The following is a 24,318-nucleotide window of genomic DNA, read 5'->3' on the forward strand; positions in this document are numbered from 1 at the left end:
AATAACTGTTATTATTAAGAAATTACCATTTTTAAGCTGAAGAAGATACAGGGTTATGACCAAAGTTAACACTAACAGGAATAATACAAAGAAGGAGGGCTATTCAACTAGCAATTGTGCAAGAGCTAGCAAACCTGGCATTCAGATTCTCTGAAGATGCCATCCACAGAAGCTGGTGAAACGTCAGGAATAAACTCTTCTAGAACATGGCCACATAGCCCAAAAACCCAACAAAAAAACTAAAGTTGTTAAATGGTTTACACAAACAAAATGAAAGCACTGGATTTGACAGTTGCGAAGGAAAGAAAGAGAGCTAGTCTAGTGTAATGGTTTGACTGTTGAAACTCTGACTCTAGAGACCAGGTTCAATTCTCAGTTCAGCCATGAAACCCACTGGGTGACCTTGGGTAAGTCACATGTTCTCAGCCTCAGAGGAAGACAATAGCACACCTCCTCTGAACAAATTTTGCCAAGAAAACCCCAGGATAGGGTTGCCTTAGGATTGCCACAAGTCGTAAATGGCTTGAAGACACGCAACAGCAAACAACAAAATGAAAGAAAACCAGAAGAGACAGATATTACTGTATATACTCATGTATAAGTCTAGAAATTTTAGTCAAAAAAGTGATCTAAAAACCTGAGTTGACTTATACATGGGTCAATATAGGTACTATAAGTACAGTATTTTAACTCTTATTTTAAAAAAGGAACCATCTGCTGGTGAAAGGCAAAACTGTAATCTGTCTAATAGACCCTCTATTCTCTCATCCAGCCAGCTTTTATTTTGAGTACAGTTATGCCTGCTAGAATTTTATAAGTCCTTTGGCATTGTTTTCCTTTGCGTCATCCTTTAGATCCTTGGTTACATGCCCCTGGATTTTATCCTCAACTTATCCATGACCATGCGTCATATCAAAATCTATAATTCTGGCCCTAAAACTTGCCCTTGACTTGCCCTTAGACATGAGGTCGACTTACTGTATAGTCGAGTATATACGGTATATCCTAATGGAATGACAGTAGTGGATACAATCCATAGAAGAGACTTCTCCCAGCCTGAAAGACTTGCTGGGAACTGCTGTCCAGAACACCTACTGAACAAAGATGGAAAAGGCTCTCATAGACTACAGATAAAGGAGATTAAGGGGCTTATTTTTAGGCATGGTGGAGGAACAGTGCAAATGTTGAACCATGCCTGAGATAATATTCTTTCTGACCCCCAGCTTCAATCACATAAGTAAAAAGATTTTAAAAAAATAACTTCTGAGAGAAAGACTGTAGCATACACAGCATGCAGTAGTAGCCTTTCTACCACCCAAACGTAAAATTTGAGAGAATATACTTCTCTTTTTCCCTCTGTGTAAATATTTGATTCAACATTGTTCCTTCTAAGGCCTAGCACAACTTTGCTTTGAGACCAACTCCTGTTACTGTTTACTGCAGCTAAAAAAAGCAAAATGTACTTGAAATTCTGCTGTCGTATAAATAGAACACTGAGCACAGCAATGATGTAATTTTTTTCCACACAAGTGGGAATGACCTATATGACTCACAAGAAGGGTCTGTCCTCTGGTGAATTATGCGCCATTCCTTCTTTAATGACTAGCCTGCTCTGTCACTGCCAACTTTGGCAAAAACTGTAACCATGGGATGCCAGGACAACAAGATGATGAACAGAAAGCTATTCCAGAGGATACACTTAACCAGAACCCCATTTCGTCCATTTTTACAGGCATGCTAGAGAAAATGTTACGCACAACTCTAAAAGAAATAAAAATACAACAGAAGGCATGCATTCTATTTAAACACTGATATCAGTTACTACAAATATGAAACCATTAACCGGTTCATGCCAGGAAGCATATGTGGTGAGGAGTCAACAGTTTATTAGGTAAAATATAAACTTACCTTCAAATATACACCACATCATAAACCTAAATGCGCAGGACTGCAGCAAGTTAAGAAAAACATGTATGTCTTCATAGACATTTGAACACTGACATTATAACCACATTAAAGAAAGGCTGCTTGGCGTCGGTAATGGGCTGGATGAGGGAAAACAAACTCAGCGTGAATCCAGGGAAAACGGAAGTACTGGTGATAGGTTCCCCGGTTCCTGGTGGTGAGATCTGTCGCCCGGTCCTGAATGGGGTCACGCTCCCCCTGAAGGACTCGGTGCGCAGCTTGGGAGTGCTCCTTGACTCGTCGCTCCAGCTGACTTCTCAGGTGGACGCGACGGTCAGGAGTGCTTGTTATCAGCTTCGGCTGATACGCCAGCTGCGTCCCTACCTGGACCGAAAGGACCTAGAAACTGTTGTACATGCTTTGGTAACCTCTCGATTGGATTTCTGCAATGCGCTCTACATGGGGCAACCCTTGTACCAAACCCGGAAGCTGCAATTGGTGCAGAATATGGCAGCCAGATTGGTCGCTGGCAGTTCCAGGTCAGACCATGTAACACCCATTCTAAAAGATCTTCACTGGCTGCCTATTCGCTTCCGAGCTCAATACAAGGTGTTGGTTTTGACCTATAAAGCCCTAAATGGCCTGGGCCCAGGGTACTTGGAGGACCGCCTCTCCCCATATAATCCGCCTCGCACACTCAGAACTTCCGGGACCAATCTGTTGGAGGTCCCTAGGTCCAATCATGTTCGGACCTCACAGAGGGCTTTTACTACCGCTGCCCCCCCCCCTCTGGAATAAGCTCCCTGTAGAGCTTCGCTCCGCTGCCTCATTAGCTGTTTTCAAAAAACAGTTAAAAACATACCTATTTCGTTTGGCCTTCCCACCTTAAGTCGTTCATTCATTTTTTCCTGCCCCCTTTCCCCTCTTTCCTTTCTCGACCCTGGATTGATGACGAATTTCTCCACTTTTTTGCCCCTGCTATGTGATTTTCTATTTTATTGTTTCCTGTTCCTGTTTTATAGTAATGTTTTTAACTGATATTGGATTTTAATGTTGTATTGTTATTGTTTTTATATTTTGTACGCCGCCCTGATCATATCCATGGAAGGGCGGGATATAAATAAAATTTATTATTATTATTATTATTATTGTCATTCTATTTGCTAATCTCATCTCCCTGTCCACCAACTTGAAATACCAAGGTCACACAACTCTCCGTTTTGCCAACTTCAGGAAAAAAAATTTAAATGGTTTCATACTTAGTTTGACGTGATACACTACTACAGCTTGAAAACCACTTCACGACATTATAACCACATTAAAGAAAGGCTGAAATCAAAATCTGGGAAATCACAATGTGGATTTTTTTTCAATGAGGCATAAACTCCACATGAAAACTAAGGCGCGTTACACACACGCACAAAGTACGCGCTCCGCACATAATAGGATTAAAAAGGGGCATGCCAGGGTTAGGAAGGGTCTTACCTTCCTAACTGGCCCTGTCCCTAGTACGCGCGGTGCGCGCAGTAAATGGCGGTGCCCATCCACACGGGGGCCGCCATTTTGACGTCTCTGACGCACAGCATTCGGACATAGCGCGGCAGAAGTGACGCTGCGAGTGTGTGCCTCGCGCCTCACAGCACCACTTCTGGGTAGCAAAAAGAAGTGCCATTTCAGCGCTTCTTCTTAGCTGCGCCAGGAAGCCTGGCCGCTGGGGCTTCTCGGCGCACCTAATGATGGCGGCGGCAGACCGCCCACTTTAGGGCAGTCTGTAACGCGCCTAAGAAATCTAAAGTCTGCCTCAAAGCTTTCCAGTCACACAAGCGTACCATCCATCTGAATATAATTGCCTCTACTCATGCATTAGGCTCCCTGACATTCATACTATCTTTGGTGGTAAAGGGAGGACTCAGCTTAGAAGAGCCACTCCCTGTTTTTTTGCTACTTTTCCAGGTATGGAAGCTGTGGTTCTAATTCCAAATAGCTTTAATTCAGACCAACTTCCTAGCATGCCCTCCTCTTCATTCAGGAACAGACAGAGTTCTCAAACATACCTTTCCAAGTTAGACCCAGAGTGACATTTATCTTATGTCTCATGTTTTATTAAATTTTATTTCTACTTTTATCTTAATGTTTAAATATATCTAACACTGCAATCAAAATTCATGGTGCTCTAGAGACAATCTCCTTTTGGAACAGGCTTGCAAAGGAAAACTAGATGAGGGTGGAAACTATAATGGGAAAGATAATTTTAACAGAAGGACTATTTACCAAGAATACAAAGAGTGAGAATTTCATGTTTATTTTAGCTGCAGTAGCACAGAGTAACAACTGGCAGATAATAATTAAAAGAGAAGATAAGCAATTTGTTCTGCCTATTGAGACCACACCAGAAGTACTGTGACCTAGTGATGGGAGCTCATTTTAAAATATGTAGTAGCACAAAATATAATTAGGCTTTTTATTAATGTAGTACATAAAATACAGTTTACAGACATGTTTAGAACTGGAGACTAATAATTTGGAGTGGCTTCCTATTTATTTTGGTTGTTAGTGATCTATACTTTTTTAATTGTTTGAAAAGATGGGATGTGTAACAGGACACACATAACAACTCCCCAAATACCAAATACAAACTACCCTCAAGCAGTAGGTTGTCCACAAAAGGGTATGTCGTAAAGTAAGTAAGTTCACTGTAAGTCAACAGGTGATGGCAAGTACATACAAAAGTTTAATGCTGTAACTCCAAGTCATAACATAAAACATTAGAAATGCACACTTGTTTATATGTGAGTATGCCATAATGAGTCTGCTGGTTCCAAATACAAGACTGCATAGCAGCAATGATAGTTGTTTTTAATAGCCATCCTTTTAAGGAAGGTTTGAAGAGGTGAGAGAAGAATAGACATATGTTTTAATTTTCAGGCCTAGCTATAATGACACAGTAGAAGAGAAAAATCAAACTATAATGGGGGACAAGGAGGTTATAATAAAGAAGGTTACTCATTCATGAGAGCTAACGGAATTGTTTAGTTTGTTGGTGTACTAGGCAAGGCAATACCATTGGAAAACAGTAGCTCTGGGGTGCAGTTTAAAAAATGTGATAACTGAAGCCAGGAAATAGAAAACAGAAGAATATAACAAGAAATAGCACACTAGAAGTCAAGGACGAAAGGATAATTATCAGCAATGCTGTTAAAGATAGAGAAAGTGGGGTTTCTGCTGAGACCTTGGGGGAGGATACAGGGCTATTCAGCTGGACAAGAGGGTAGTGAAGTTGGTCCTCTATATCAATGGATTTTTTTACCCACTGATTCAACCATCTGCGGCTTGAAAATATTAATATATATGTGTATACTCCAAAAAGCAAACCCTGATTTTGTCATTTTATGTAAATGACATCATTTTACGACACCTCTGTATTTCAAAGGACTTGAGCATCCATGGATTTTGGTATGCATGGGGGCACCTGAAACCAAACCCAGCAGATACCACTGTACTGATGGTGAACAAAGAGGTCTGAAAAGTGAATATCCTCTTAAGTATTTTAAACTGAGTCAGCAATCCAGGTCAAAGTATCCACATTAACGCATATCAAAATATTGTATTTTCTAAGACACAGTCTTCCACAAGAGAGGTAAGCTTTCACAGAACAAACATATCCTACACTTGACTTCTGAAGTTGCTGCCTTAATGATGCCCAGGAAACAAAATCAAGCAAGATAAAGTTCAAATAAAGTGATTATCATTGTGCTTCCAATACACAGAGTGTAAATATAGATCAACTTACTGAGTGTTAAATAGAGGGAAATGGGCTAAAGTGCAGCAACACAGATGACTGTGCCTGGCCTCATAGCGTTCTATGGTTGCTGTTACTGCATCCCTAGTTACGGCTTGTTCTGTTGCTACGGAGTGAAGACCTAATCTTTATGCATGATTCTTTGTTTGGGGATGGTTACCTTGTTCTCAGCATGTGCTTTATAGATTATAGCAAAGCTTTTGACTGCATAGATCATGGTGGAAGGCTATGGAACGCCCTTAAAGACATGGAAGTGCTAACACTTCTGATAGTCCTGGTGAAGAATCTGTACTCAGGACAAGAAGCTACTGTCAGAACAGAATATGAAGAAACAGAATGGTTCCCAATTGGCAAAGGGGTCAGACAAGGCTGCATACTACCACCCTACCTGTTAAACTTATATGCAGATCATATTGTAAGGAAAGCAGGCTTGGACACAGAAGAGGGAGGAGTGAAAATAGGAGGAAAAAATACCAATAATCTGAGATATGTTGACGACACCATAGTATTAGCAGAAAACCTCATGGACCTGGAACAACTACTAAGGAAGATCAAAGAAGAAAGTGCAAAGGCAGGCTTAATGTTGAACATAAAGAAAACAAAAATGATGATCACAGAAAACTAGACAATGAGAAAATAGAAATAGTAAAAGAATTCTCATATCTGGGATCAAACAATGATCGGAATGGGGACTACAGCCAGGAAATCAGAAGAAGATTAAGAATGGGGAGGGTGGCTATGAAAGAACTAGAAAAGATCCTAAAATGCAAAAATACACAACGCAGCACAAATGTCAGAATCATACAAGCCATTGTATTCCCTATTACCATATATGTAGGGATGTGATAGCTGGACAGTTAAGAAAGAAGATAGGAGGAAAACCAACTCCTATGAGATGCGGTGTTGGAGAAGAGTGCTGAGGATCCCATGGACAGCCAAAATGACAAACTAATGGGTCCTAGAGCAGATCAAGCCAGAAATACCCCTAGAAGCCAAGATGACAAAACGTAGACTGTCATACTTTGGACACATCCCGAGAAAGCATGAGCCATTGGAAAAAACAATGTTGGGAAAGGTAGAAGGAAGTAGAAAGAGAGAAAGGCTACATGCTAGATGGATGGACTTTTTTTTAATAAACCACGAATATGAGTTTGTAGGACCTGGGCAGAGCAGTAGAGGACAGGGGGGGATGGAGATGTCTTAACAGCCGTGGGTTGAGTCAACACAAAGGCAGTTAACAACAACAACCTTGTTCTCACTATGTTAAAACTGTGTTTGTAATTGGAATTATTGTCTTCTGAATTATTTTATCTCTGGAAAACTTCTGCACATTTAAAATTGTAAGACTGCACTTTATTCAAACCTGACACCTATTCTGTTTGATTTTTCATCCTAAAATCTTGATTACATATAAACATGGAGCAACATACAGAACCTCATGGTTCAAAGATACAACACAGTTGTTACACGATTTTTTTAAAAAACAACACAGATTGTTAAAATGAGTTACATTTAGAAGTTAGGAAGGAGAACTCTCTTTCACTTAAAAATACCAAGTCCTGAGACATACACAAACACACACACACACACACACACACACACACACAACCCCACTGCTCCTAATCCCTATAGTGTTTTATTTTGCTTTTTTCAGTGGAAAAGGTGGGAATCTGAGAGAAAAACAGGAAAAAACATATGAAATATTTTCTCTTTTGGCATGACTGAAATGCTATGTTAAAGATTAAGTTTTTGAAACATTTAAGAAAGATGTAGTCAAAACAATATAACATGATAAAGCAAATGGAAGAAAATTCAGTAAGAAATCAACAAAAATAGAAGTTACAACTATAATTCAAGAAAGAGAAATTCCAAACAAGCCAGCAAATAGAAAACTCAGTACAACCTGAGAGCAAGTTGCCCTAAAAGCAGTACAACCTATGTTTTTCTTTTGGAACAATATCAAGAGTCCTATTGGAAGGATAAATAATGGATAATGAACAATGTAAACAATAACATACACATATAAACCAAAACAGTAACAAACACAACTATGTAATTATGATGCATATATGACACACACACACACACACACACACACACACACACACACACACACACACATATATATATATATATTGGATTTATTGTCATGCCACCAAAAGAGACAAATGAAATTTTTTATTAATTACGTTTGCTTTTTCATATTAATAAAAATATATACTGTATTTTTAAAAAGTTATGTTTTCATCCATTCAAGGAATGATAACATGCATTAAAAACATTTATATGCCATTCTCTGTCTGTCAAGATTTCAGGACAATGTGTAAATGAATGTATATTAAGACAGTTAAAAACTATTTAAAATTTAAAACTGTAAAGAATAAGATACACAGTCTGAAAGCATACAAAATACTATGAAGTATTTTAAAACCATAGACCTGTTTCAAGACTGGATAAAACTGTTGGGCACCAAAGTCTTTGTTAAGGCATGTTTTAACTTGGAGTTGGAATGAAGTCAGGGTTGGTGACAATGGGGCCTTCAAAAGAGAGGCCTCTGCACAAGTGGAACATTACAACAGAGAAGCCCCTTTCCCATATTCTCACACAGTATATTGCTCACACCAGTGGGACATACATTCTAAAGCATTAAGAAACAATATTTCTCATATATATTGTACACATTTTAACAGTATTTGTATATAGTTTAACCTAATATAAAGGAATAAAGGAAGGGTTTCCTCTTCCTTGGCTCAGCTTCATCCTTTCTCACTGCTCCATCCTCCTGGAATTTCTTCCAAGAATATTGTGTGGACTGTTCCTTCTCTTGCTGTTTTTAAATCTCCATTAAAACCATTTCCCCCAAAGGTGTCTGGATTTTTACTTTAATACTGTGATATAATCTTGCATATTTTGATGGTATGTATTTGTCAGTCTGCTTTATGATATATAGCACTTTTTGTATTTCTAGCCAGATAATTTGTTTTACAATTATGTTGTATTAGTTTTATATTTTATTATGCCTTCTTTCCCCTATCTGTAAGCATTACGTAAATATTTCATATTGCATGCTTTTGGCAGGGCTGGCTGGTTTTTGTTGTAGTTCTTTTACTTGGGAAAGTGCCACATACACTGATGGTGCTATATACATAAATGATGATGATATCCAAATAATGCTGCTAGTCCTGTGAAACTGTCTAAATACACTTTTTTAAACCACCATATTTGTGGTTTTATTTTTCCTTCTTTTCTAACAGCTATACTTAAATAAAACAATGTGTAGCAATTTCCCAAGTTCTTTCTCTCTCTCTCTCATGGCGTAAGAGAGTTTGCGTGTACAAAACTAGGGAAGAAATCTGGAAACCATAAAAAAAAACCAATTCCATAAAAGAAAACTCTAGGAGTGAGATTCTATGAATCCTAAAATCAGTGTCAAGTGCCAGGGATTTCTAATATTAGTGACTAACTTATCAAACAGCACATGTTGTAGAAGCTTTACAATTACCACTTGAACAAGCTTCTTGTAGCTTTACCGCAAAAGAATGTAGGACACAGAAGAAAAATCATATGTCCATGTTTTCAACTACACAGGTGACCAAAGGAAAATGTGGTAGAAAAATTTACTATTTGCAGTATTGGCTATCTGTACTTAAGCAAGCCCTTAAAAGTTTAATTCACAAAAAGAAATCCTATCCTTTAGCACTGAAGTGAAATGTTAATGCAAAATAGGAAACCCTGGACAACAGTTACATCTTCTGTAATTGTCAACTTAAATGAAAAAGGTACCAAATATGAGCACAAACTAGTGAGTTAGAATCCTGTTGTATTTATTTTATCCCCTGCTATATAAACACAGCACTAAGTGCTAAGAACATTAAACAGAAACACATATACCCAAGAAACTTGATCACAACGTTAATTAGGGAACATGCTGCCATCTAGTGACTGTGGAATGAGTTCCTTTAAAAAAAACAGAAAGACAACAACTTTATAGGGAAAAAATGAAAAGAACTACAGATTGAATCTCCCTTATCCGAAATTCCAAAATCTGAAACATCCCCAAAACTAAAACCTTTCCATGGGTGGCTGAGATAGTGACACCTTTGCTTTCTGATCTTTCAATGTACACAAACTTTGTTTCAGGGACAAATTTATTTTAAATATTGTATCAAATTACCTTCAGGCAATGTGGAAAAGGTATGTACGAAACATATTTCTGCATTTAGACTTGGGTCTCATCTCCAAGATTTCTCATTATTTACATATACAGTCGACCCTCGGTATCCATGGGGATCCATTCCGGATCTCCCCCCGCAGATACCGAAATCTGTAGATGCTCAAGTCCCATTTTTCCCAATGGTCCTATGCATCATTTTCAAGAAGCAGGTGCAGGGTACTTGGTCTTCCCACCCACTCACACAACCCCTTGAGAAACAACACTCTAGCTAGCCCTACCAGCCAAGTGTTTTTCAACTACAGAAGTGAAGGGAAGCACACTCCCACCATAGCCACTATCCTGTGGAACAAGGGCTGTTGCAGCCCAACTTCAAGCAAAACCACTACCAAGGGAAGCCCAGCAAAAGGTCTTTTAAAAGGTTATTATCCATGCAATCCAACTTCTTTTCTTTTTCGAAATGTGCAGTAGAAAAACAGCAGTCAAAAAGATGAAAATGAACTGAACTCTACTCCCCCATTCCCTGTACCTCTTGTCTTTCTACTTTGTAAGCCCAAGCACAGACTCATTTAAAAAAAGAGACTAAGAAAAAGCTTTATGAAAAATATATCAAAATAACAATAATAAAATGAAGAAATATAAAGATAAGCATACATAAAATCCACATGTTTAATCAGCAATCCATTTTATGCTGAGATTTTAAATGGAAGTATTATTAGGCAGGATCATTTTTTTCTCATTTCTGGTAATAAGCTGAACAGATGTTGAAAATGGATGTGACATTTAAATGAGAATCAGGGAGCTACTTCTAGAAGAGCCAACTTATCAAAACAGATATTTGCCATTAAATTTTTAAAAAAGACACTATTACAGACTACAAAGACACCTCAAGACAGTTCAGCTGTAATTCAAATCTTACAAGTCACCAGACTATTCCTGTTTTAGAGAAGGGACAGACAGACAGGCTTGTTCTCTTCTAAAAACCCAAGATTGCATCATGCACAGCCAAGTTCAAAAGAATCGGGTATGGGCACATGGTTCAATTCTAAGCCGCCCTTCTACTTGCAGAAGAAAAAGGTCCACTAGAAGCAGCTCTCACCAGATAAAGATAATTTTAACTACCCTACCCATCTGCAGTAACCTTTCATGCTGATCCAGAAGATCCACCTACTCTCTGAAACATCCTTTCAAGGGACATGGGAAAAGGTATAACCAGCAAAATCACCTCTTAAACTCCCACTCCCACCTTCCTCCAGTTGGACAGTTATCTGAATAGAATTCCATTTATAGAACAGCCTGGAGCTGAAATGGATTTACTAACTGATGTACACGATACTTATCATTTTGAAAATGCCCTCCTCTCTTTTGTGGCACAGAGCTTCAGCAAACAAAAACAAACTTGGCACCACCACCACCACTTTGGCCAATACTTGGTAGAAACATATTTGGCAGCCATTACAGCTGGGAGTCTTCTTCAGTAAGTCTCTATCAGCTCTGCACATCTGTACTCTGTAGTTTTTGTCCACTCCTCTTGGAAAGACGGCTCCAGCTTGATCAGGTTACATAGGGACTATTGACAAAAAGGCATTTTCAAATCTTGCCACAGATTCATATTTGGATTGAGGTCAGGGCTTTGACTGGCTCATTCTAAGACATTCAGCTTCTTGTTTTTCCACAACTCCAGTGTTTATGTCCTGCTGGAAGGTGACCCGCCACCCCAGTCCCAGCTCCCTTGCTGTCTCAAACATATTTCCTCTTAATTTGCCCTGTGTTTGGCTCCATTCATCTTGCCCTTAATCCCAGCCAGTTTCCCAGGCCCTGCCAAGGAAAAACAGTTGTGATGCTGTTGCCATGCTTGAAGGTGGAAGTGGTGTTCTCAAGAAAATAAGCCGTTGGCTTCACACAACATAGTTTTTGCCACAAGGCCACAAAGTTCAATATTGATTTCATCATACCAAAGGACTTTTCCTCAGATGTTTCCTGCAGATCCAGCATGCCCTTTTGCAAGTTTTCAAAGGGCTTTTATATGGGTTTGTTTGAGCAATTACTTTCTTCTCCCCGTTATTCCAAAGGTTGCCCAGGTTGCCCCATGGATAATTTCTCCCCTCTCAGCTGCAGATCTCTTCAGTTCCATTAAAGTTACCATTGGTTTCTTGCTTGCTTCTCTAAATAATGTTCTCTTTAACCAGTCATTTAAAATAATGGATCTGACTACTGTTTTCAGTTCCAAGTATAACTCAACAAAATGTGGAAAAGTCAAAAGGTGTGAATATTTCTGCAAGGTGCTATACCTCTGAACATTCCCAGCAGTTGTGACTTTTCCACATTTTATTGCACTAATACTTGAAAACGAAATGAATTTACCATTGTAAGCACGATACTGAACACCACTGTATTCCTTAAATTTATTTTCGACCAATGACAACCCTAAGATGAACTTATCACATGGTTTTCTTGGCAAGATTTGTTCAGGGGGGATTGCCCTTGCCCTGGTCTCCAGAGTCATTGTCCAACACTTAAACCACTAGACCAAACTGGCTTTCACTGAACACTATGCAGATACACAATATTCTTATTGCGGCACAAAAGCTAACAAAACAAAAACCCACAAGCTCAAATAGACTCAAAATCAAGTAAATTTAGTAGAGTTATGGCTAAAAAAAATTGCTCAGTAGAACACACCTCATTCCTATTTACAGTAGTCTAAAAACACCACCAAAGCACTTGTGAATGGTAGGGTATTTTTGATTATTGTTCTGTATACCCATAGCAATGATAAACCTAGTAGCCATTACCAATTTTGACTTCCATTTTATTTTTTGTTTAAAGTTGAAACCTTGGAGAGCTGCCACCAGTCTGAAATATTGCTTCAGATATTGTAAATGGTATCTACAGTGAGTGATCAATTAAATAAGGAGAATCTAGTGAAATATATGCCTTAAGCAATTATGACTGGGACTGGGAAGATGCAGCCTTAATTACAATTCCCATTATCCCTCACTACAGGCTAGCATAGAAACAGCAATCGAAGAACATCTGGAGGGCATGTTCCCAAGCCTTAGACTAGAGGGTTTTAGAGGTCACAGGCCCATCCTCTCTATTAAAGCATCACTATTCAGCCCTATCAAGTATATTTAGAAGTGTTTTTGTGGCTTTTCGGTACTCTGAAAAAAAAAGAGCTCTTAAATTCCACACACATAAAAATTCACTGTTGGGCAACATCCTTGGTTTTCTGACATTTTATTATTCCTACCATTATTTAATTTAATTTTCTCTCTCTTTCTGCTATTTCCTTTATAACCACAAGGCTTTCTTCTTCCCCTGCTACAGAAAAAGTCTAGTGACCACACTGGCATTTTATTCAACTTCTTCTGATCAAAGAAGACTAATCCTCACAAGTACAGTATATGTTCTCTGCACTCCAATATATAGAACTACACTACATCTCCTAACAATTAATATACTAGAAGGCAAAATTATTCAACTAAAGTGAGGTTTCTACTAACCATCACTACATCTAATCAAAGTCACTCTTGTCATGTTATAATATGTCCCCTAAGGGACAGGCTTAAATAGCTATAGGAACCTCCCAATGAAGCCTACTCCCTCTCTCCAGAATTTAAAGGTACGCCTTTTAACTTTGAATTAAATACATGGTTAGCACACTGTTCATATCTGAGGCATCTTCTTCCCCAGACAGTTCAACCTACTTAGGTCTATGTCGACAGCTGTCTGAACCAAAAGAGATGATTATTTATTTATTTATGTACAATATTTCTGGGCAGCATATAACTGAAGTTCTTTGGGTGGCATATATGATATGAACAATAAATTACATTGCAACACACACAGTAGAGGTGAAATAATAAAATCAAGAATAAGGATCTGTAAAAAAAAACCTCCAACAGGCCCTAAAATGTTTTGAATGAGTCTGTATAAGTCTTTGTGTTTTGGACAAAACAGTAAAGAGCAGGCACCAGGCAAGCACTACCAGGGACTGCATCCCCTAACTGTGGTGCTACCACTGAGAAGGTCTTCTCTGTACTAGCCACCTACCAGATCTCACTTTGCAGAGAACAAACTGCAGGTTCAAAATTAACCCCAATAAAGCAGTTCACATTGACAGAAAGGCAGGGCAAATGTGTGCTTGCTGCCTCAAGACAGAGCTCTCTGAAGGCCACCATGAGGGAAAGAAGGTTTGGTAATTGCCACTTAAAGGTGTGAGCAAAACCCAATGAAGCCCACAATGTCTGCCATCTTTCTGAGGTACTGGATAAAAATTGAGAAGACATTTATCTAAAATATCTAATGAGGCATTTCTATAAACATCTGCGGATTGCTAACATATCATCTACTTTATGTCAAAGATTATTCAAAGATGTACAGTGATAAGAAAAGTCCACAAATGCAATCATTTGGCATATGGGGGAAGTCCAAATTTTAAGAATACAAAAATGTTTAGAACCATCTATCTACTATAAAATTATTCGCTATCCTTCATAATAGTCAAAAGACTAAAAAAGAAGTAACATTACTCACCCACTACTAGTCCACATTCTGGGCAGATCATATCTCCAGCTCGGTAATCTTCCACCAAAATGGAATCTGGGTGGTTTGGACATGTCACTCGCGGTAGCACATCCAAGCTTAAAGACAAATTATGTATTTTAGTTCTGTATATCAATTTACATTAAGCAATCACTTTTTCAGTTAACTGAACACCATTCATAGTAGGGGCGTACCAACTAAACCCTTTCCCTGTCCTGGTAGCTTTTTAAATAGTTTGCAATGTTTAGTGAAAGGAAATGGCTATTGTTCAAACCAGAAGTAGAGTTCTAGCCATTTCCATGTATCTTTTCTGTTTTGTTTTGTATTGTTTCACCAATTTTAGGAATCTGTGCAGGTCCTGACAGTCTCAGAAAAGAAAAATGGTCCTATACCAAAGTTGCTTACCCTGATTTAAAAGAAAAATGGTCCTATACCAAAGTTGCTTACCCTGATTTAAAAGACCTGGAAGGAATGCTTCCATCGAAGGCATTATCTTAAATAAGCTATTTAAAAAAAAAAAACTGTAGACAAATCATTCATATCAAGAGAAATATAAATAGGGCCAATCTTGTCAGAACATTTTATGACATTTTGAAAATGACACCTATATGTAGGGAAAGACCAAAGAGAAGTCCAAATGGAATAAATAACTATATTCTATTTCAACAAATTTGAAGAAATGTGGAACCACTGAAAAGCAGTGTTTATTCCAAAAGAACATATACCAAGCCATCTGTTTGAATAAATCTTCCAAGACTTCAGACAAACAAAATTTGAGAATGATGTGACAGAATGTAATCTGCTGCCTAAAGTATAATATAAAATATATAAACAATTAATTAGTTTGTTATTTAAAAGCAACTGAAAACCCTCGATATGAACATGCTGAAGAATTTCTGTCTCTGCTTGAAATACACAGCAGAATACTATGTAAGCCACGTAAGAGAACTAATCCAGTTCACAAATCTTTTACAAGCTCACATACCATCAAGCTGCATACCAGTAAGGAAAGCAACAGCAAAGCAGTAGAAGGGAACATCCTGATTCGTTTGGATCTCTTAACAACTTTGGATAATATTAACATCAAGTATGGTATTTTTTCAGGCCACCTAAGCAGGGTCAAGTTCCATTTTTATCGAGAAAACCATACTCAGAGAGTGATGCTTTAGTCTGGGATGCTGTAAGACTGGCACAAGCAAGAAGCTTTTCAGTCGCTGCTCCCTTTACACCCAGTAACTGAGCACCTGGCTGAGCTGTTTTGAATCTGCAGTACAACAGTAGACCTAATATCAAAAAAAATTATGACCAAGGGGGTGCTAGGATTGTTGCCCAAGAGGAAAGGGGATGGTAGCCCGAAAAAGTTTGGGGATCTTTGCTTCAGTATGGGTCAAACCCATCTTCTCTTGGGCACTAAACAGGGTCAGCCCTGGTTAGTACTTTAAGGGAACACTGGTAAAGAATACCAGGTGCTGTAGGCTATATTTCAGAGGAAGAAAGTGGCAAAGCCACTTCTCAGTACTCCTTGCCTAAGAAAACCCTATGAAATTCATGGAGTTGCCATAAGTCCACAGGCAACTTAAAGGCACACAAAACCTACAGCAGGTTCTCTCTCTCTCTCTCTCTCTCTCTCTCTCTCTCACACACACACACACACACACTTGACACCAGAGCCATCACAATCAAGAATGGAGCCTGGGGTCTTCTGCTTGCCAAACATTTGCCCAGCTATTGAGATATGACCATATCTACATTCAGTAGAATAATTGAGGCGTGTTCCTAAACATTATACATATTAATTGGCTCCTCAATCAGGTGTTATTTCCACATTCTTGTTTTGTTTCAGCCCTGCTTCTTCTCTATTACATACCTAGCATGCCTGGCCTCAGCTCCATCCCAGAAACACAAACTAGCTACCAATTAAAAACCTTTGCTGATTTGTCACTCATATACCTTTACAAATGGCTTTCATCTCACTGACAGCTACAGATCCGGAAGTGTCCAGAACAAAACAAAATACAATAGGGCTAAACCATGTTATAATAAATGCATGAAGATTACTTTATTTTTACATTAAAATGAGTCTTCACAGCCCCAGACTAAATCAAGGCCATAATGCAGAGATGGAGAAAGTTTAAACTTCCTGCCCTCCTACTCAAGAGTGCAGGAGATTTTTAAAAAGTGGGGAAAAACCTCCGTTAGTAATAGAAGCAGAAATTTTGAAATATAAACTGGCTGAAGTGCAGATGGTTTAAACCTCCCACATCTACAATCCAGACTGTGGCTGTACATCTGCCATGCAGAACCATTGTGCCTAGGCCCAGAAACAGAACTGCCACTGTCTGGCCTTGAAGGGAGAGAAGACAAGGCAGCCACAGCTCCATCATGCCTAGGCCCAGAGGCAAATGAAAGGTCCTCCCTCCATTTCAAATGCCATGGCGCTAGCTAAGGAGGAAGAGAAGAAGAGGTCCTATCTATTGGACTTAATCTCCTCCCCCGGTGCCATTCTCTTTTCTTTCGTGTCTTATTTAGACTGTAATAAGCCTGAGGGCAGGGAACTGTCAAATTAATAATTGGTAAGTCCTTCTGAGGCTAAAGGGCAAGATATGAACACTCAAATAAATAAATGCTTATCTGAATGTACAAAAAGGTAGTGAATCTAAAGTGCATGCCATGTATTTAATGTAGCATGTAGTTTAGCCCTTAATTATTGAGTAGTGCGTATTATTTTCATAAAATTAAAAGACAACATACCTGTTTTGCAGAGTTCAGCTACTTTACACACACAGGTGGAAAAGTAGAGACTATAGACACTCATGTATAAGTCTAGAAATTTAGTCAAAAGATTGACCAAAAAAACTTGAATCGACTTATCCGTGGGTCAATGTAAGTACCGTGCTTTAATTCTTATTTTAAAAGGAACATTCCCCAAATGAAATGCCCGTACAATCTGTTTTTGAAGCACTCACCCCTTCTCACTACTCTCTCATCTATCCAACCTTTAGTGTGAGCACAAAAGGTTTTGTGGGGGTTTTTTAAAGTCCTTGGGCATACTTTTCCTTTGCTTCATTCTTTAGATCCTTTGTTACAGGCCCCTAGGTTTTACCTTGACTTATCCAAGGGTCATATCAAAATCCACAATTCTGCCCCCAAAACCTGCCCTTGACTTATACATGAGGTCGACTTCTAGTCCAGTATATATGGCAAACATCACCAGATATGTAAGTGAAGTTTTTTGAGTTCTAAACTTAAAGCTCCTGAAAACCAGATGTTATAACAACAAAAATACCCGGCTCCACAGAGCCTGGAACAATCCTTAGCATAATGAACTGAGGCATTCAAACAAAGATACACAGCTGTCTGTTGAAGACCACATACTGCCATGGCTAATGACATCCCTACACATGCCTCCTACCATGGTGCTTTTCTACAACATAATGAGAGAGTCTATGCTACTTCATATATACATGCAGAGAAGAATTCTGCAGCATGGGAGAGACTTTAGCCCCATATTGCAGTACCTGGAATTATTTCCTCCTGACTTCAAAATCTGTCTGGCTTCAAACTCTATCAATGGCAACCATATGTGCTGGTCACAGAAATCTGTCAGTCTTCTCACTACAAGATTCAAACATACTGACACATTTAAGTTAGTTCATACAACAGTGAGGTGCAAACTCAATGGCCTCTTAGTGTGTATACCAGTGGTGGCGAACCTATGGCACTAGTGCCAGAGGTGACACTCAGAGCTCTCTCTGTGGGCACACATGCCATCACCTCAACACAGAGTTTGCCAGAGTTTGTTACTAGAAAGCCAGAGGGATGTGGGTTGTGGTTTGAGCACTCAGTCTCTAAAACATTTGCCATCACTGGTGTATACCATGTTTCAGGCATCAAACTTTCCTAGCCTTAGAGGAATGTTTGAAAGTTTAGTCTTAAATACAAACATCTTTTTTTAGTATTACAGGTAGAAAAAAATATATGTGATAACTTAAGGTGGCATAATAAGAATACTTAAGCACAAACGGATGTTTTCACCATAGCTCTGTACTACAAATGTATCCCTTAAATACAGTCTGCTCTCCGTATTGACAAATTTGCCATCCAAGGATTTCAGCATCCGCTGATGGCAAGCCTGCATGGGGGAGGGGAGCAACAGAGGAAGAAGACGAAGGGTAAGGAAGAGCTGGAGGAAAAGGAGGAAGAGGAGATGGCGGGGGGGAAGAGCACGAAGAGGGAGGGAGGAAGAGAAGGAGGAAAAAAGGGCAGCAGAGGGAGGGCAGGTAGAAGGGGAAGAAGACTGACAAAGATTAGGTAGAGGAAGAGAAGGAAGAGATGGTGGCGGAGGAGTAAGAGGAAGGGGAAGAGAAGAACAAAGAGAATCATTGGCGAGGGTGGAAGAGGAGGAGCAAGGAAGAAGAGAAGAGAGGAGGAAGAGTGGCAACGGAGAGGGTAAGAGGAGGGAGGAAGAGTCAGAAGAGGAGGAAGTGAGGCAGCTGCCTACCATGGTGAGGTAGGCTTTGGGGGGTGGCAGGGTGGCAAAGTCCCATTGTCCCCAATGGTGGCCATGTCACCACTGAAGACAAGGGGACTTGAGCATCCATGGATTTTGGTATCTGCAGGGGGATCTGGAACAGATCCTCCAGTGAATACTGAGGGCCCATTGTACTGTATACGCATTTAATAGTTACCACTGTGAAATGTTTTAATTTAAAATGCCTTAAATATGTTTACGTTTAGAATATGGGAGTAAGAATAAATTTAATTGTGCTATTTTAAAGAAAACTAACAATACTTTTAGTTCAAAACAACCTAAATAATCACTGGGGGGTGGGGGTTTCTTGTGCTTTTTGTGACGTAAGCACAGCACGGCATCTGCACAGCGCCACACTTTGATGACATCGCAAGTGTGCCATTGGCACACTTGCAACATCCACCCTCCAGCGCTAAAAGAACCCAGCTTTTCTGGATTCTTTTAACTCCAGAGGGAAGCCGCGCTGTTTGGAAGCCGCAGCTTCCCTATGGAAAGAACTAGGCTGCTGGCAGGCCACCCTTTTTGGACGGTCTGTACCGTGCCCTTGTTAACTTTATGATCTCAGAATTCAGAGACACAGCCTTGTTAGTCTGGAATATCAGCACCTCTGAGACTAACATGAGACTAACATTAGTCCCAAAGGTGATACAAGATCCTTTTGCCTATAGAATTCATAGAATCATACAAAAGAGACCTCAAGGGCCATCCAGGCCAATCCCCTGCCATAATTCAAAATGTATCTATTATCCTTGTGGTTTTCCATCTCTTTGCATCATCAACAATGCCTTGAGATCTGGCAGACCAAACATGGGTTTTGCAACTACATATTACGTACACGTCAGCAGGCAAATTGCAGACTCATAAAAGAAGTACTTTTCACTCTGCTGCTCTGCCAGCACTCTGGAAGCAGTTCAGAAGAACCAAACCAGTCTCCTGAGTGTAGGCAGTGTTTGGCCACATCATTGAGGCACAGGGTTTTGCAAGCTGTATCAAGACAAGTAAATTAGTAAGTGAATTCAGTGCACAACACAATCTGTTTCACATTACTAATCTAGGCCAATTGTACAAACTACCAGCTATATGGTCATCATGATAATAAGGAAAGTCAGAAAACCAAGGATGTTGCCCAACAGTGAATTTTTATGTGTGTGGAATTTAAGAGCTCTTTTTTTTTTCCAAAGAAGAGTACCGAAAAGGCACAAAAACACTTCTAAATATACTTGATAGGGCTTGGCAATTTCCTAAGAATACTTTCGCTGCAAAGTCATACCACACTATCTTCATTCAGAAAATGTACCTTTTGCTCATTTCTCCCTCAGAAAACTAAGAAACAACATGGAAGTTCTGCTTATCCTATTTAAGTTTGCAACATCAGACACACGCTGCTTACAGGATTCATCTATTTTCATACACTGGCCTTAATTTTAGAAACTTTTTTTTAATAAACCTGGACCAGGTTGCAAAGACCAGGATGCTGCAAAAGTTTTTAAAGCAGGACCCAAGACAGATGTGGACCCAAGACATGTTATAAACTCTAGCAGTATTGCTAGTCCTACAAAAAGTACTATGTGAACCATTTCAGTCCTATTTTGTGCAAGATGTAACTTGCAAGTCAGTCCCCACTTTTTCTGAAGCATTAACCAGTAAAAACAAGTGACTTCTGAGAAAGAGAGACAGCAGGTAAGGATAGATGACATGTCAAGTCACCCAGCTTTTGCAGGGACAACTGGAAGCCACATTGCCCTGCTTCACCACCACCCCATAACCATAGTTGCTGCCCTTGCATCTTCACCTGGGTACTGAAATACTAGTACCTTTATCCCTGTTCTGTAACATTGTCTCTCCCAATTGCTACTTGAAGCACAATAAGAGAGAGAGAGAGTGTGTGTGTGTGTGTGTGTATAGTGTTAATCTGGACTACAGTAGACCCACTGAATCATTTGGATTTGTCTATATGTTGACTCACCATGCAATAGAACGAATGGGTCAACTAATCAGCCTGTTTATGAGAGGATATATTAGAAGACATCAAGGAAATGGTTGAAGACAATCTTAATGGAGAGGTGGAGTGAAATTATTATTATTATTATTATTATTATTATTATTATTATTATTATTATTATTATTAAAAACTAGGAAATGCTCTCTGGCCAGCCCTCTCTTTAATCCACTAGCAGCCTTAGTCACTATACTTACAATAGAAAGCCAAACTCACACACCTTTGGGGTCTTTACAAGTCTTCCCCCACCCTTGCTCTTCTCATCATGTCCCAGAAATTATATGGAACTGTTCCAATATTAATTCAAAGACACAGCCATGTTAGTGTAAAACAGTGGTCTCCAAACTGTGCTGTTTAAGGGATTTTGGACTTCAGCTCCCAGAATCCCAGACTATTGGCCAACATGGTTGAGGCTCCTGGGAGCTGGAGTCCAAAATCTCTTAAATGGCACAGTTTAGAGACGACTGGTCTAGAAAATAAGTATGTAAAGGGAACAATTAGCATCTTTGAGACTAACTGAAAGAAAGAAGGACTTGGTTGAGGTTTAAGGTGACATGAGCTTTAGGAGATTTGAACCCACTTTCCACTCCACCGCATGCATCTGAGGAAGTAGGTTCAAGTCTACGAAAGCTCATGCTACCAGCTTCTTCTTTTTCCAGTTAATCTCAAAGGTGCTACCAGAGTCCCAGTATTAACTCTATATCGTTTGAAATTTGCCATGTTACAAAGGCATACGGGTAGAGAAAGCCCTAAAAGGCAAAGCCAGTATAGTGCATGCAACAAATCCTCTCAGCCATGAGACCCACTGAGTGACCTTAGGCAAGTCACACTCTCTCAGCCTCAGAGGTAGGCAATGGCAAATGCCTTCTGATGAAACTTGCCAAGAAAACCCCTACAAGGTTATCGTAAGTCAAAAACGACTGGAAGGCACACAGCAACAAACAACCACAGCCTCTATAGGCTTTGCCTTGAAGGCGCAGGACAACAAGCAGTTCCAGACTGACATGGCTATGTCTCTGAATACCACACACCATGCAATTAAAATAAACAGAGACGGAAAAGAGCAGACATGGCATCATGGTTTCGGTGTTTGAATGGCAGCCCTGCCATGAAACCCACCGGGTAACCTTAGGTGCTGCTGGTCACACTCTCTCAGCCTCAAACGACACCAAACCTCCTCTCAAGAAACTTGCCAAGGAAACCCCATTAGAGAGTTCACCGCTTTAGAGTCAGAAGCGACTTACACAATAACAACAACAACAACCCAGGAGAAAGGTGCTTCTATGGGGAAGGCATGAGAGGAGAGTCTAGAAAGGAGGCTGGCTGAGAGTGAAGGCTGAATCATGGGCTGCATCCACACTGGAGAAATAACCCGGTTTGGCACCGTTTTAACTCTTTATCCGCTTCAAGGCTATGGAATTCTGGGAGTTGGAGGATGTTGTGGGGCCCAGAGCGGAGCAGCAGAGCCCACAACAAACTCCAACCCCCAGGATTTCATAGCCTTGAGCCATTAATGCAGTTGAAGCGGTGCCAAACCGGGTTATTTCTCCAGTGTGGACGCAGCCCATGGAGGCGGCGGGGGAGGAAGGGGCTCCAATAAAGGCAGAGGCAATGGCTGATGCTGGGGGACGTCGCTGCCCTGGAGCCCCAGCAGCTTCCCAGACCGTGACGCCCCCTTCCCCTTCCCCGCCTTCAGCCTCTCCCGCGTTCCCCGAAAAGACCCCGTCCAAATCCCCACTGACCGGCTCGTCGACGCCATTTTGCTTCCTCTTCGCACCCGCGCATGCGCAGATGCTGAGGAGGAAGGCCGGCGCAGCCCTTTTTAAAGCGTCGGTGGATGAGACTGAGGAAGGCCAGCTGCTACGGCGAGCGGCGTAGGGCGAAAGAGTCGAGAAAGCGAAGGCGCGGAACGCCTCCTCAGACCCTTCCTCCACCTCCTGCTGGAAGGGAAGGCCATTTCCGTGTTGGATTCATGCAGTTTGACTAAGCATCAGCTGCCAAGGTTCAGGGGGATTCTGGGATTTGTAGTTTGTTGTGGCCCCAGAGCTCTATGACAGAGGAGGCTAGATGTCTCACAAAACTACAAATCCCAGTATTCCATAGCTGCCACTCTAGGGCAGCTAAAGTGGTGTCAGAACTGGATAATTCCTGCAGTTTGGATGCAGCCTAAATGAAAGAAGCTGAGGAGATGATCTTTGGTGTAGGCTTATTTATTTCCTTTCCAAGACAACCCTGTGAGAGGGATGTTGCCTCAGGGCCAGCATCAGTCAAAAATGACTTGAAGGCAGACGACAAACATTGGTTTATTTCATTGAGCTAATTTCGGCATTAAAGAGAGATTAAAGCGCATTTAAAATATCCCACAAATAAAGTGAAAATGACAAGTAATCGCATGACTATCACACGCAATTGCGCAAATAAAGTGATATCAGAAATGCATTGTCCCTGAAATCCTGAAAGAAGATGGGCATTAATGCTTCCTTGTGACCACTTTAATGGCAGGTTTTGTGTGACGTCATGTGAAATCGTTTCCCATAATTAGGCGATTTTCCCAGTTATTCCCAGGATAAATTCCCAGTCATCTTCATGTGATAAACTCCTGCTGGATTTCACCTGGCAGCCCTCTCTACAAAATGTTGCAGTATTACATGTCCAGTGAAAACTGTTGAGTGTGTGTGTGTGGTGAATAGCAAAGAGTCCTGGGAGTTACAATTCAACAGCTGGAAGGTTTTATAATTTCACTATGGTGCTTTCATGGCCCTATTGAGTATGTGTGCAGATTTTGTACTTCTGGGCACTGCCAGCAACTGTTCAGGTTAGTGCCACATGATGGAGTCAGCTCCCATCAGGTACCACTTCGGTGGGAAGATAACAACGTTCTGCACAATCATGCTGGCACCATGACTATGGAGTCGTCTGACAACTCTGGCTCGCTCTTTACTAGACATTCATGTCCAGGGGAAACCTTTACCTTTAGCATCAATTCCTAAGCATAACCAGTACATCTTCAAGTGCAGGATGCTGGCTGGTGGAAGCACCTATGGTTCTTGCAGTCCTGCCACCTCTCCTGCTAACAAAAGTTGCTACAAAGAAGCTCATTGATCTCTCCACTCATCAAATGAAATCTCAAATTTTCATTGTATCCTTTGTAAACAAGACAAATAATATTTTGTATAAATCGTAACATTTGACCAAGTGCTTGTCCTTTTGTAATCCTGCAAAAAATATTTTGTTCATACTATCACCTGCAATGTTTTTTACCACATTACAGGGCCATGAAAGCTCCATAGTGAAATGATGAATCCTTCTAGATGTTGAACTACAACTCCCAGCACTCTTCACCATTGGCTATACTAGCTAGGGCT

At 40.2% G+C, this 24,318-nt stretch overlaps 1 protein-coding gene across 1 annotated transcript in view; it reads right to left on the bottom strand.

Moving 5' to 3' along the window:
- Positions 1 to 22,812, bottom strand: part of GTF2B (general transcription factor IIB) — a 31,432-nt gene extending 8,620 nt beyond the window's left edge. Inside the window, exons 1-2 of the mRNA XM_042465495.1 lie at positions 22,696 to 22,812; positions 14,415 to 14,521 (exon numbers count right to left, since the gene is read on the bottom strand). Coding sequence (XP_042321429.1) covers positions 14,415 to 14,521; positions 22,696 to 22,712 — 124 coding nt within the window. The 5' untranslated portion in view covers positions 22,713 to 22,812. The remainder of the gene's footprint in view (positions 1 to 14,414; positions 14,522 to 22,695) is intronic.
- Between the last annotated feature and the right edge of the window lie 1,506 nt (positions 22,813 to 24,318).

The sequence above is a fragment of the Sceloporus undulatus genome, chromosome 4 (genome assembly GCF_019175285.1).
Source record: "Sceloporus undulatus isolate JIND9_A2432 ecotype Alabama chromosome 4, SceUnd_v1.1, whole genome shotgun sequence".
In the NCBI taxonomy this organism is placed as follows: domain Eukaryota; kingdom Metazoa; phylum Chordata; class Lepidosauria; order Squamata; family Phrynosomatidae; genus Sceloporus; species Sceloporus undulatus.